The sequence below is a fragment of the Eulemur rufifrons genome, chromosome 27, assembly GCF_041146395.1.
Source record: "Eulemur rufifrons isolate Redbay chromosome 27, OSU_ERuf_1, whole genome shotgun sequence".
NCBI lineage: Eukaryota > Metazoa > Chordata > Mammalia > Primates > Lemuridae > Eulemur > Eulemur rufifrons.
In genome coordinates this window covers 30,777,362-30,791,494 of record NC_091009.1, presented here as the reverse complement: position 1 = coordinate 30,791,494, position 14,133 = coordinate 30,777,362, and the positions used below count along the sequence as shown (strand labels likewise).

The following is a 14,133-nucleotide window of genomic DNA, read 5'->3' as shown; positions in this document are numbered from 1 at the left end:
CTCCCAGCACGGGGGTCTGCCCCCGTGAGCACCAGGGTCCGGGGCACTTGAGCAGGGCTCTTAGTGGGACCAGGAGAAGGAGGCAGGTGTGTGGAGGAGGGAAAACGGGGAAAGAGGAAAGGAATTGACATTTGCTAAGAACCCACTTTGTGTCAGGAATGTGCCACTTATGTAACTTAATGTTCAGGGCAACCTTGGAGGCACATGTTACTGTCCTCGTTTACTGGAAACTGAGGTAGTGACAGGTGAAGTGACTTGCGCATGGCCACGCAGCCAGGGAGGGAGGAAATGTGGGTTTGTGTGGGTCCGATTTCGTGTGTCCAGGACGACCCTCTAGTCCAGGGCAGGGGAGGAGGAACGTGCCGCTCTTCGGCGCAGACGGACTCAGAAATAGAAGTTCAACCACCTGTCCCTCAACACCCGCCCAGCCAGGCCCCCGGCCCCCTCCCCGCTCCCCCCCGCCACCGGAAGCTGCCCAGGGAAGGGTTAAGCCTGCTCTGGGCTCCCACTGCATTCTTTTGTGCTGAGCTCTCTCGGTTGGCAGCTTGTGTCAGGACATCAGGGCAAGAAAGCAGAAAGGACATGGCCAGGGCACCTGGCAATGAATAATCTGCTTGTCTTGGCCCCGCTGCCTCTGGCTGTGTGGCGAGGGCTGGGGCCTGAGGGCAAGGCGGCCAGTGAGGGGCCGGCCAGCTCCGAGTTGGGACCCTGAGACCCCTGTACGTGCAGGGCTTGCTTCCTCTCCACAGGGTCACCATTACACAGAAACTGTGGCTTTCCCCACTTCCGCCTGGCTGCAGCCCAACCCAGCACACCCACCGCCTGGGGCTTGGCTCTCCCCTAAGATTTTATCTCAGCCCTCCCCGCCCACCCCCAGGACTCAGAGCCAGGCCCCAGGCTGCTCAGGGCCCTCCAGGATGAGCCTGTAGGACAGGTGGGGGAGGGAGATAGGACAGGACGCAGGCTGCCCTCTGGGGTTTCCCAGGCTCTTCCAGCCTCACCCCACTCGGCCCTGGCTCGACTGCCGGGTCTTGTGATTCGAGGGGCCAGGCTCTCCTCCAGCTGGTGACGGGAGCCCAGCTGGCTCTTCCTGGAGTCAGTCTTTCCTGCCCCAAGACCCCTTCCTGTCGGGACTTCTGCCCCTCCTCCTTTCTGCCAAACTGGCTCCCTCGCTTCCACCCAAACTCGGCTCCAGAAGAAACCCCTGCTAAGGCTTCTCTCTAGGAAGCCTTTTTGGACTCCCCCAAGCCCATCTGGTCCCCTCAACACCCCCGTCTGCTGGCTACCCTCACGCGTCTCCGCCTGTTGCTGTGGCCACCGCCTGTCCCCGTGTCTGATGTTCTGCCCGCTGACTGCCCCACACCTGGGTCCTGTGTGTGTGTGTGTGTGTGTGTGTGTGTGAGAGAGAGAGAGAGAGAGAGAGAGACTTCTGTCTCTTCCACGGGACGGAACCAGAACCAAGGGGTGGATTTTCCTTGAGAATTTCTAATACGGGAGTAACTTCCAGATTATATCCATTCATATTGGAACGGGTTGTCTCGAAAGGCAGTAACCTCTGTCAATGGAGGGTTAACAACCAATGGTTTTGGGTGTCAATGATGTGTCTGCCACGTGAAACCGTTCAGTCAACATTTGTGAACAAACAGCAGCATGCATCTCTCTCCTCCTGCAGTATGTGCGCATCTCATAAAAATCGGGGATTTTGTTCTGTTGGGGCCAGCTGGATCCTGACAGTCCAGTCCCTGTTGTTATTCGGACGTTGAAGGTGTCCTTACTGAGAAACCCTAACCTGGGGAGCAGCCCTGGGTGAGCAGGAGAGGTCCGCCCTGCACACCCTCTCTTGGCCTGGACTCGGGAGAGCGTAGGTGTTTGCGGACAAGCTCCTGGCGCTGGGTGTGAGCTGGGAGCGTCCGTGGAGAGGCTGTGGCATCTGGAAGGTGAGACGACGCCTTGTCGGCCAGGTGTTCGGGCTCCCTGTAACCGGCTCTGCTTTTCTCTCCCTGGCATCCTCGAGCATCTCCTTGCATTTGGACGTCCCAGCCTTGCCTCGGCCGTGCTGCAGGACAGTGAGGAGCCGTGACGAGACGTGTCTGGAACATGGCATTCTGGGGGAGCCAGCGCTGAGAGTCACAGCGGGAGGTCCCCCGAGGAAAGCGGCACCTTGGGGCAGGACGAGGAGATGGCTGGACGTTGTCAGTTGTACTTCTGTTGAGGAAGCCAGAAGGTCCTTATCTCCCACCCCGGTGAAGAGATTTGCGCATCCTATGACAGGACGGATTCGGTGAGCGATTTTTGCCTCCACTCACCATTTATTTATTTCCTTAAGCACACGTATCCACTGAGTGCCAGGCACCAGGGATGCAGAGAGGGACACGTGGGCCTTGTTCGCCAGAGGTTCAGTGACGCCGTGGTCTGGCAGCCCCCCCAGGTCCAGTGTCCCTCCCTCCGTCCCCTCCTACAAGCACCTCCCCAAGGGTCCGCAGAGGAAGCTCCCATTGGAATGCGATGAATGAACTACCTCGTACCGTAGCTCTCCAGCTCTGGCCTTCATCGGACTGGGGAGGACTTGCCAAGCCCAGAGCGCCGGGCCCACCCTCAGAGCTTCTGATCTAGCAGGTCCAGGACGGGGCCTGAGAACATGCATTTCAAATGAGTGTCCAGGTGTTGCCAACCTGTGGATCCAGCTGAACACCGCGGCCTTACATTAGCGTAGAAATGGATACTGTCTTTTATTTATTTATTTATTTATTGAGACGGAGTCTCGCTCTGTTGCCCAGGCTAGAGTGCCGTGGCGTCAACCTAGCTCACAGCAACCTCAAACTCCTGGGCTCAAGCAATTCTCCTGCCTTGGCCTCCCAAGTAGCTGGGACTACAGGCATGCGCCACCATGCCCCGCTAATTTTTCTCTCTATATATTTTTTAGCTGTCCATATAATTGTTTCTATTTTTAGTGGAGACGGGGTCTCGCTCTTGCTCAGGCCGGTCTCAAACTCCTGAGCTCAAACGGGAGCCTTGGCCTCCCAGAGTGCTAGGATTACAGGCGTGAGCCACCGCGCCCGGCCTGGTACTGTCTTTTAAAAATGTTTTCACAGTGACCACACTTTATTTTGACAGCACCCTTGTGAGGCCTCAGGCCCAGCATAATACCCCTCGCCTTTTACCCAGGAGAAAACTGGAGGACAGAGAGGTTCCATGACCTCATGGCACCCTGTTCATTTCCTCCATGTCCTTTGTCGCAATTTATGTTATTCCGAGTTCGGCTTTTTCAGTGACTGCCTCCTTCGCTGGACATGAATTTCATGAGGACAGAGGTCATGCCATGTTGTTCATTCTGTTTCCTCAGTGTCTAGGATGATGCCTGGCACATAGTAGGTGCTCAACGAACATTTGGAAAACGAGTGACTGAGTGATTACTGCCATCGCGGGGCTGGTTAGTAGCAGAGTTGGATCCCTCAACTGTCAGAAGCACAAGTCCCCTCCAGCAGCCCTTTGCCTGTCCTCCAGGGCAGGACCCGAGTGGCCCTGGGCCCAGGAGCCCAGAGCATGGGGGGGAATTGACACAGTGAGAGCCGGTGGGGTCAGACAGCGCCAGTCTGTGCCTGCCACAGGCCAGATCAATGTCACTGTTCAGGTCTGGACCCCTGGCAGGGGGAAGAACTTATCTCAGAATTTGCCCTCCCTGCCGTTTTGGCTGCCTTCTGCCTCTCTGTGCTTCCATTTCCAAATCTGTAAAATGAAGATAATAGAAGTACTTTATCTCATAAGGTTGCTGTGAGAATCAGATGAGTTAATTCCAGCCAATAGCTGACATTTATACAGTGCTTACTATGTGCCAGATATCGTTCCAGTGATTTCCATGATGAACTCATTGAATCTTTTTTTTTAAGAGATGAGGTTGGCCAGGCACCGTGGCTCATAGCAGTAGTTCCAGCAGCACTTTGGGAGATGGAGGTGGGAGGATGGCTGGAGGCCAGGAGTCCCAGGTTGCAGTGAGCTATGATGGCACCACTGCACTCCACCTGGGCGGCAGAGCGAGACCCTGTCTCAAAAGAAAAAAGAGAGAGAAATGAGGTATTGCTATGCTGCCCAGGCTTGAGTGCGGCGTCTACCCACAGGCACGATCACAGCACACTAAAGCCTTGAACTCCTGGCCTCAAGGGGTCCTTCTGTCTCAGTCTCTCTAGTAGCTACGACTCTAGGCACGAGCCACTGCAGGTGGCATCATTTAATCCTAATCTTCCCAACAAGCCTGTTACTGTCCCCATATTACAGATGAGGAAGCGGAGGCACCAAGTTCGTACTTGACCAAAGTCACACGCACAGCTAGTAAGTGGCAGAGCCAGGAATGAGATCCGGGCGGTCTGGTTCCAGAGTGTGCTCTCGGCCGGAGAATGCCTGGCACGTGGACTCTGCTCAGTAGAATGTTAGCTCTTACTATTTTCATGGGTGGCACTTCCACGTCAGCCCAGACACCCTCACCTCAGTCCCTCTCATGGCCGGGTGCGGTGGCTCACACCCATAATCCCAGCACTCTGGGAGGCCGAGGTGGGAGGATCACTGGAGGTCAGGAGTTTGAGACCGGCCTGAGCAAGAGGGAGAGCCTGTCTCTACCAAAAATAGAAAAAAGTAGCCGGGCATGGTGGCGCATGCCTGTAATCCCAGCTACTCGGGAGGCTGAGGCAGGAGGATCACTTGAGCCCAGGAGTTTGAGGTTGCTGTGAGCTAGGCTGACGCCACGGCACTCACCCCGGGCAACAGAGTGAGACTCTGTCTCAAAAAACAAACAAAAAAATGCCTCTTTCCCACTCTGTCCCAACTCAGTGCTGATCCTGTGGCCAGCACGGGGGAGATTCCCAGGGGGAAGAACGGGGAATTCCTGGGGTCATGGATCACCTCGATGGCTGGGAAAGGCTTTCACTTTCTGCCTGGCGTGCTTCTGAGTAGGGGTGATGCCCCGGCTTGGTCCAGACAGAGGAATCTTCCGGAAACAGAGCCAGGGTTCAGAGAAGAGCACTTGTGGGGGCTCCATGCTGGGCACCCTCTGCGGGGAGGGAATAGGGGGCGCACCCCACCATCCCCTTGGTCTCGCCCCTGGAACCCACTCTGCCATCTCTTCTCTGCTGGTCTCAGCCACACAAAGGCAGGGCTCGGGCAGAGCGGGACAGGGTAGGATTGGATGGGGTGACGGTCTGAGGCCAGGCACTGAACTTCCATCGGTGAACATTTGGTTCCACCTAGTGGCCTCTGACTTTCCAACCGTCCTAGCGGAGACCGGCAGCGGGGACGCCCTTTCAGGCATGTGTCTATCAGTCACCTGCTCTGGGCAAGGCACAGCAGGACGTGCGATGGGGCATCTTTGTGAGCGTAAGGAAAGAGCAGAGAACTCGGCTCGCCGCGTGCAGCCCTGTGCCGGGGTCTGTGCCGGGGTCTGTGCCTGGGAGCATGAGGACCCCACGGCAGAGACGGCGCCGCTGAGCGCCCGGCCTTGGCGCTTGACCTCTCTGGACACCCATTTCCACTTCTGAGAAACTAGAGGGTTGGTGTCTCTAGGGTCTCTTCCCGTGTTAGAATTGTGCAAGGCCACACAAATGTCCATCCGTCCTGTGGCTGGATCAGAACATGGTATTTTAAAATTTGGGATGTGGCTGTTTTCCTTGGGAAGCGGCGTGGTGCGGACGGAGGAGGACAGGGTCTCACCTGTTGAGAACAGCGTCGAGCTAATAGGCTGTCGGGTCACACCTGGGCGCTGGGCTTGGTTCTGCTTCTACTATGTGGCAAGTGACGACCTCTACAAAAGTCAGATCTCAGATCTGAGAAATGGGTGACAACAGCACTTACCCCCTAGAACTGGGGACTGAGAAACCAGCTGAGTGCTGGGGCCTGAGTGTTCGGGAAGTGACAGTGACAGTTATTGCTCAGTTTTGAGTGTGGGATCAGGTGGAACCAGGAGACCCATGCCCCGGACCCCTCCCCGTGTCGCTCTGGGCCAGCCACGTTTCCTCCCTGGTCTCCGTGGCCGGCAGCAGGAGCCTCTGAGGGCCCCGCAGTGGGACACGCCTGGGGCCCCAGCGGGACAGCCGTGCAGGACGACAGGCGGGAGGGCGGCAGAGCGCTGTGCGTCCAGCAGAGGGCCCTGCCCGGCCTGGCCGGGGGCTGGGCAGGAGGGCGGGTGATGCCAGACGCCTGACGGGGGGCGGACCCAGCCGGCCAGCTGCCTCCGGAGCCCCGCACTTGGGCGCCCTGCCCTCACCTGCTCTCCGAGGGGCAGCTGCCTCCTGCTCGTCCGGCCATGCGGTGGCTGTGGCCCCTGGCCATCTGTCTGGCTGCGGTGCTGGCTGCGGGACTTAGCAGGGTCTCTGGGGGGGCCCCTCTGCACTCGGACAGGCGCAGAGCTGAGGCCCAGGAGCAGCAGAGCCGACCCAGGAGAGGCACCGAGGATGAGGAGGCCAAAGGTGTGCAGCAGTACGTGCCCGAGGAGTGGGCTGAGTACCCCCGGCCCATGCACCCCGCTGGCCTGCAGCCCACCCAGCTCTTGGTGGCCACCAGCCCCAACCCACACAAGGATGGGGGCACCCCAGGCAGCGGGCAGCGGCTGAGGGGCAATCTGACAGGGGCGCCGGGGCAGAGGCTGCAGATCCAGAACCCCCTGTACCCGGTGACAGAGAGCTCCTACAGCGCCTATGCCGTCATGCTCCTGGCCCTGGTGGTGTTTGCCGTGGGCATCGTGGGCAACCTGTCCGTCATGTGCATCGTGTGGCACAGCTACTACCTGAAGAGCGCCTGGAACTCCATCCTCGCCAGCCTGGCCCTCTGGGATTTTCTGGTCCTCTTTTTCTGCCTCCCCGTTGTCATCTTCAATGAGATCACCAAGCAGAGGCTGCTTGGGGACATTTCTTGTCGGGCCGTGCCCTTCATGGAGGTGAGTGTCCGTCCTGCCAGAGCTCAGCTGTGGGGCCGCCATCAGGGAAGGGGGTCCGCTCTCCGTCAGGCCCGTGGAAGTGGCCTTCGTGGGTGCGCAGAGCCGCAGAGCCCTGGAGCTCCCACCTGCTCCCCTTCCTGCACCTTGGGGAAGGGTGCAGGCACAGGTCTGGTTTCTGGGTGCTCGCGGGAAAACGAGGCAGGTGTTCAGGACCCCCGTGTTCCAGCCCCTGCCTGGCCTCCTGCTTTGGGGAAACCTCAAGGCAGTGCTCTTGCCCCTTCCCTAGACCCTGCGCTGCCCCACCCTGCCCCAGCCCCCTCCGTCCTTCCACACGAGAAATCACAAGAAGTCACGCCACCCTTGGTCGTGTCTCCTGTTCCTCCCTCGGTGCCTGTTGCCGCTGCCCTGCACCTACAGCTTCCCTTCTGCTCCCCCCCATATCCTGCCTCCCCGCGCAGAGCCCCAGGGGAGAGCCCAGTTTCCTCCAGACCCCGTGACAAAGTCACCATCCGCTCCCTGGGAGTACAGACACCAGGAGGGAAGACCCTTCCTTCCCTTCCTCACTGTCATTCTTGTCATCGCTGTCATCTCCATCACAACCGCCTAAACCCTCTCTGAGAGGGAGGACCTGGCTCTGGGCGCTGGAGCCAGTCGGGGGCTCTAATCTCAGCTCTGCCGCTGACATGCTGGGTGTCACTGGGCGGGTCGCGTCACCTTCCCAGTTTCCTCGGCCCTCAACCCGGGGGTGGACCAGACGGCCCTTCCAGCCGGCGTGTTCCACAGATCTACGCCCTTATTTCTGGGAACTTCCACCCCGGGGTAAGTCCATGGGTGCTGAAGGATGTGTAGATCAAATAGAGACAACTGAAAGCTCTGCAAAAATACACCAGCACAGGTACATTTATGAAAGGGACACAGCAAGGCCACTGTCTCTGTATCAGCAGACAAATAAGCAGCCTTTTAAATTTTGGCTGCGTGGGGGGTAATATTGAGGACTTAGTGACGGTGGCTGTTCCTCTGGGGGTGATGCTGCGTGACACGGGTGACCTGCCCGGCTGGAGAAGGACTCGGGATCAGGCATTTGGACACAGGTCCTGTTGCCAGGTCTGTCCCTAAGTCACCATATGTTAATGACGATTTCACACTTGGACAGACTCTGAGGCTCGGCAGCTGGTTCAGTCCTTTCCTGTCCTCCCCGAGCGAGGGAGGCTGCCTAATGGTGGCCCAGAGGCACTTCGACCTGAAAGGAGACCCTGCAGTGGGGGACAGCCCGTGGCTCCTAGTCACCCGCCATCTCGTGCTCACAGCCCGGGTGAGCTGAGAGGGGTCAGACTCGGGACTTTGGAATGGGGCAGACTTGATTAGGAAATGGCCTTCGCCTGTCACTAGCTGAGTGACCTTGGTAAGTTGCTTAACCTGCTTAAAACTCAATTTCCTCATCTTTAAATTGGGGACAACCACAACAGCCGTGATAGCTATCTGCGTGAATTCTTGAAGGATCAGACGGTGATGTCTATAAAGTGTTTAGAGTTAGAATAATCTAACAGTTGGTGGTTTTTACCGGGGAACGGTGCAAGAGGAGAACGGGAAACACAGACGCGTGTGACTCTTGCTTGCGAGCGGCTGGGGCGTCCGTGAACGCCTGGCCCTGCCTGGCTGTGGGTCTCCACGTAGCTGATACGCAGGCTCTGGGCTCGGTCCGGCCAGGGACCCGCCATCCCTCCTGGGGGATAGGGATGACCACGGGCTGCTAGGGTGTCCTCCCTCCGGGCTGGGCAATGGGGTGGGAGTCGGGGGGCAAAACACGCTGCCCCAAAGCCTTTCACAGGGAGGATCTCGGGATGGCCCCTAGGAGGGAGTGGGAGGAGGCAGCTTGGAATAAACTCGAGATGTTTTTGAGACGCAGGGACGGAGGGAGAGAGAGCGGTGTTTTTGCTCAAGGCTGAAGGCTGCTCCTCCGCAGGCCTGGGCTCGCCTGCCAAGGGAGGGGGCTGGGGTTCTCACAAAGGACACTTGGTGGCAGTGCTAATAAGCCGGGGATTGTGTTCCCCCAGCCAGAAGAGGGAGGAATTTGGACAGGAGGGGGGATCTCAGCACAATCCCCAAGTGTGGCCGGACATCATTTGGTGGCGCGGGAGGGTTCCCTGTTCCTTTGTGCTCTCTGGTGCTTTCTCCCTGCTGCTCTGGCTTCTTCCTCTTGGCTCGCAGGGTCGTTTTCCTGTGTGTGCAGTGAATTCTGTGTGGGGATGGGGGGTACAGCTGGCTCGGAGGGGGGCTGCTGCCCCACATAGCCAGGCTCCTCTGGACGGGGCCAGGAGAGTGTGTGTGTGTGTGTGTGTGTGCGCGCGCGCGTGTGTGGGCGCCGCGCTCCCCAACACCACCCACCCACCCCATCTGTGCAAAACATGGGGTGCAGGAAGTGGGAGGGCCAGCAGAGACCCAGAACTTCTGTGTCTTTGTCTTGGTTCTTCCTTAGAGATGAATTCCCAAAGTTTCTCAGAGAACACAGGGTCTGCGGGAGCCAGGCCGTTTGTCCGCTAGCCTGACAGGCAAAGTCAAGGTGAGAAGAGTCAGGTGTGTGCTCATGAGCCTCACCCCTGTCATCCGTCAGCGGTGGGGGAAGTGCCTGACGGGTAGAAAATGCTCCTTAAATAGTCGTCGTTGCCATTACTATTGCTTCTATGCTTCTCACTCAATTTGTCGTCCTCCCTCGTCCCCAACGGTTCTGACCAAGTGCTTCTCTCTTCCTCCGCCTCCTCGCCCACAGGTCTCCTCTCTGGGAGTCACGACCTTCAGCCTCTGTGCCCTGGGCATCGACCGCTTCCACGTGGCTACCAGCACCCTGCCCAAGGTGAGGCCCATCGAGCGGTGCCAGTCGATCCTGGCCAAGCTGGCTGTCATCTGGGTGGGCTCCATGACGCTGGCCGTGCCCGAGCTCCTGCTGTGGCAGCTGGCGCAGGAGCCGGCTCCCACCGCGGGCACCGTGGACTCGTGCGTCATGAAGCCCTCGGCCAGCCTGCCCGAGTCCCTCTACTCGCTGGTGATGACGTACCAGAACGCCCGCATGTGGTGGTACTTCGGCTGCTACTTCTGCCTGCCCATCCTCTTCACCGTCACCTGCCAGCTGGTGACGTGGCGGGTGCGGGGCCCCCCAGGGAGGAGGCCGGAGTGCCGGGCGGGCAAGCATGAGCAGTGCGAGAGCCAGCTCAACAGCACCGTGGTGGGCCTGACCGTGGTCTACGCCTGCTGCACCCTCCCCGAGAACGTGTGCAACATCGTGGTGGCCTACCTGTCCACCGAGCTCACGCGCCAGACCCTGGACCTCCTGGGCCTCATCAACCAGTTCTCCACCTTCTTCAAGGGCGCCATCACCCCCGTGCTCCTGCTGTGCGTGTGCAAGCCGCTGGGCCAGGCCTTCCTGGACTGCTGCTGCTGCTGCTGCTGCGACGACTGCGGCGGGGCGGCGGGCGCCTCGGCCACCGACGGCTCGGACAGCAAGCTCAAGACCGAGGCGTCCTCCTCCATCTACTTCCACAAGCCCAGGGAGTCACCTCCGCTCCTGCCCCTGGGCACGCCCTGCTGAGGCGGAGCTGCCGCCCTGCCGGTGTCTGCGTTTCTGTCCCCATAGGTCTTGCTTTGTGCCCGTCTTGCTGCCTAGAGATGGATTTGGTTCCTCTTGTCGAGGTTTGGGCATGTCACAGCCCCCTCCCCAAGCAGGGCCCTTCCTGTCACCTGTGGGGCCTTCCGGCCCTGTCCTTTCCACCGGTGGGCAGTGATGCTTCTGGGTCCTTAGAGCTCCCTGGAGACTCTGCCACCAGGTGGGAGCCGGAACTTTGCCTGCCGTCTCCGGCCGCAGCCCTTCCTCCCTCGCTCACCTAGGAAGCTGACCCTCCTTCAGGAGCCCCCTCTGAGCACCATCCCCCACCCTTCGCCCTGGAGCCCCATCCCGGGTGGGGACGCCTTGGGGCTGCCCCATGTGGCTCAGTTCCCTTTTCTCTGGACGGCTCTGTCCCAGCCCTGGACGCGCCCTGTCACTGCTGACTCCTCTTCTGGGGGATTTTTCTCTCCTTCCTCCTCGTTTCTTTCAGACGCCCCGAGTTGCCCTGGCCCAGCCCCCCTTGTTAGGTGCTTTCCTATAGAAGGCCCGTCTTGAAAAACAATAAACTAGGTAGAAATACCCCTATGCCCACTGTACTTCCTTGTGCCAGATCTCGGCAGAGGCCAGATGCACCTGGGCCAGGCCCGGGGCGATTCCTCCTGACCACCTTTGGCCTTGGCCTTGGCCTTGGCCTTGGCCTGCGGCTGCTGTTCTGCGCAGCCCCCGTAAGGGTGCTATGGCTTTTGCGGGACAGAGAGGATGGAGGGCAGGGGGTGGGGGGGACTTAAGTCCTCATCCGGCCTAAACCCAGCGGTCCCTGGGAAGTCAAAAGGCTGTGAACTCATGTCCTCTGGAGCCCCCATGTCTGTTTGGGCCTCTCTCCACAAAGCCCTCGTTTGAGGGAATCCAGTGGCCTCCCTCCATGAGCCTCAGGGCTGCCCAGCCTCACTCTGAGAGCTGCTCTTGTTCAGTTTCTTGGAATGGAGTGTTTTGCCTGTAGACAGCCCAGCTGCCTGCCCCGGGCCTGCCCCCACCCCACCCCAGCACCCCACCCTTCCAGCTCCAGCACCGTCCCCAACAGACCCTGCAGCTCCCCCTGCCACTCCCGCCCTTGAAGTCCCACTTCCTACAGCTCCACCTCTGGGGCCTTCCAAAGGGCACCCTTAGCCTGTCGGTCCCTGAGAAGCCGACACATCAGCCAGAAGTGAGGCCTCAGCCTGGGCCATCAGTCCCTCCCTGCCCCAGGAGCCCATCTTCCCTCAGAGCCACCCTGCTGTGCCCGAAGCTCAGCTCCAGGTCCCATGAGAGACTTCCGCCCACCAGGCCCACCGAGGACCTCCACGTGAGGCTCAGGAAGGGCCCCGGGGCCCAGGGGCGGTGAGGGGCAGGGGCTCCCAGTGCCCTGGGCTCCATTCTCCTCTGTCCACCCACCCACGCCCCTTGGCCTCAGCCTGCCCTGCGCCCAAGCTGCCCTCCCCCTCTCCTAGGGATCTTAACGGCCTTGTTCTCTCTCCCTGGCACCCACCCCCAGGGCTGGGTGACGCCAAGAGAGCAGGAGGCCGTTGCTAGGTGATGCTGCTGCCATGCGCACACCCTTTGTGCTGGGGAATGACACCCACCCATTGCTCAGCAGACCTGTTGCCACGGTGACTGAAGCCCCCAGCTTTGTCTGTAGAAACTTAGCATGGTGGTGCGTGGAGGAGAGGGGGCCGAAGGCGGGCTTGCTGCGCTGCGGCCACCAGGGCTGCTTCCTCCATGTCTCCCCCAACTCCTTCTGCCCCGCCCCCGCCCCTAGCCTAGACGCACCAAGGTTCCTAAGGGATGCAGGTGGGGAGGGGGGCCGGGTGAACCGAGGTGAAGTCCGGAGTCCGGACGGGGAGGGAGAGGGCTGAGGGTGGAAGGCTGTGGGCAGGGGAGGGGGCGCCCCAGCATCCTGTTTGGGGGGCAGCCTCTGCCTCTCTCTCCTGCTGGCTGGCCGGCTCAGAGACAAACGGTGGGAGGGGGGTGGGAGGCGGTGAATCCAAGGCCCTGCCACCGCCGCCTCCCAGGCCTGCGACGTGAATGGCTTGCAGAATCACCAGCAGGCAGCGGCCTTGGGAAAGAGCCACTGTCCCTCCAGCCTGGGCCAGCTGGGGAAACAATGTGGGGTTTGTTGCTCAGGGGTCCCAGGCTGGGGGAGGGGAGGGTGGCACATGGCGGCGGTGGACTTGAGCTGGGATGCTGAGGGGACATGACACGCCCCAGAGCAGACTTCGGGAGACCAGCCTGCAGCCCCGAATGCCAGGTTGGGGGGCGAGGGGCCTGCAATCCACTGCGTCTCCCCAGCCCACCTAGGAAATAGCCCTTCCCTCATTTATCCGAAGGCATCACTTGGCCTCACAGTCTCAGCTTCCTCATCTGTAAAATGGGAGCAATCCCTCCCTCACCGAGGACTGTGGTTAGTCATTTAATGAGACGAGCTATATAAAGCACCTGGCGTGGTGCTTGGCACTTTTTCTTCCTTCCTTCCTCCCCTTTGGGAATTCAATTCTCCAGTGCTGTGGAGCAGGCTTGGCCAAGGTATTCTAAAACTCTTCCAGGTCTTGGCATCAGAGGGCCCCAAATGTGATGATTTACATACACTCACTATCTGTCCCCTGGTCAACTTTAAAAAGTTCTTTTTTTTTTTTTTTTTTTTTTTGAGTTGGGGTCTTGCTATGTTGCCCAGGCTGGCTTTGAACTCCTGGGCTCAAGCAATCCAACTGTGTCAGCCTCCTGAAACAGATTAACAAGTTCTTTCGGTCATATCAGGCCCCTGCTGCATGCGGGCACGGTGGTGGGATGCTGTGTGCCTGCTGGTTGCCAGCTCCGTCCTGCTTACCTCAAACCTCAGCCCTCACTGGAGGGTGACAGGACGTGAGAAAAATGGCCCCAGATGAGTGACTGTTGGTCCCCCCCAGGATCCTAGGCCAGGGGCAAACCCAGCCACCTTTGTAGCCAGGAGAGGGCAGGGGACAGAGCCTGGGCCACCTTCAACCTTAACCAGAACAGCGTGTCTCCTGTCCCTTAGGAGCTGGAAGGCACCCTAGCATCACTGAGCTCTGGTTGCCAAATTCCATCCCCAATCTTTTCAAACTCTGGCTACGTACGGGGAGCTGCCTGTCCGGGCAGGGGGTTCCTCTTGACCCACTGCTCTGACTAGAAAGTGTCTCCAGGAGGAAGCCCTGGGCGCCCCCAAAGGGCAGGGGCTGGGGGGGCCAGGACAGGGAGGTCAGGGGCTCTTCCCAGAACCGAGGGAAAACGCAGCTCCTTTCCCTGCGGTGGGAGGGCTGGGAAGGGACGGCGTTCTGCAGGGGCCTGCTCCACTTCGCAGGGTGAAGGGGCGGCGAGCAGGGAGGCGGGGCTTACAGCCAAACTGGGTCAAGATGGCCTCGGTGCGAGCGAGGGCCCAGGAGGCTCCGCGGCCGCAGCCCCGGGCAGTGCGGAGGGAGGCCTGGCTGCAACGGTGGGCGGGGGACGGAGGGGCTCCTCCCGGGAAGCCAGTGGCACTGCCACCAACAGAGAGGCAGCAGGAGAGGAAGCCACTAGGACAATTACCAGGCCCCGGGGTGGGGACGAGGGTGGAGGGCAGAGTGCC

The 14,133-nt window shown here is 59.9% G+C and overlaps 1 protein-coding gene across 1 annotated transcript; it reads left to right on the top strand.

Moving 5' to 3' along the window:
• The first annotated feature begins 6,206 nt into the window (after positions 1 to 6,206).
• GPR37L1 (G protein-coupled receptor 37 like 1) lies at positions 6,207 to 11,086 on the top strand. The gene is made up of 2 exons (XM_069459389.1): positions 6,207 to 6,919; positions 9,687 to 11,086. Exons 1-2 carry the CDS (start codon positions 6,290 to 6,292, stop codon positions 10,500 to 10,502), a joined length of 1,446 nt encoding a protein of 481 aa, XP_069315490.1. The 5' UTR covers positions 6,207 to 6,289; the 3' UTR covers positions 10,503 to 11,086.
• Positions 11,087 to 14,133: the final 3,047 nt, after the last annotated feature.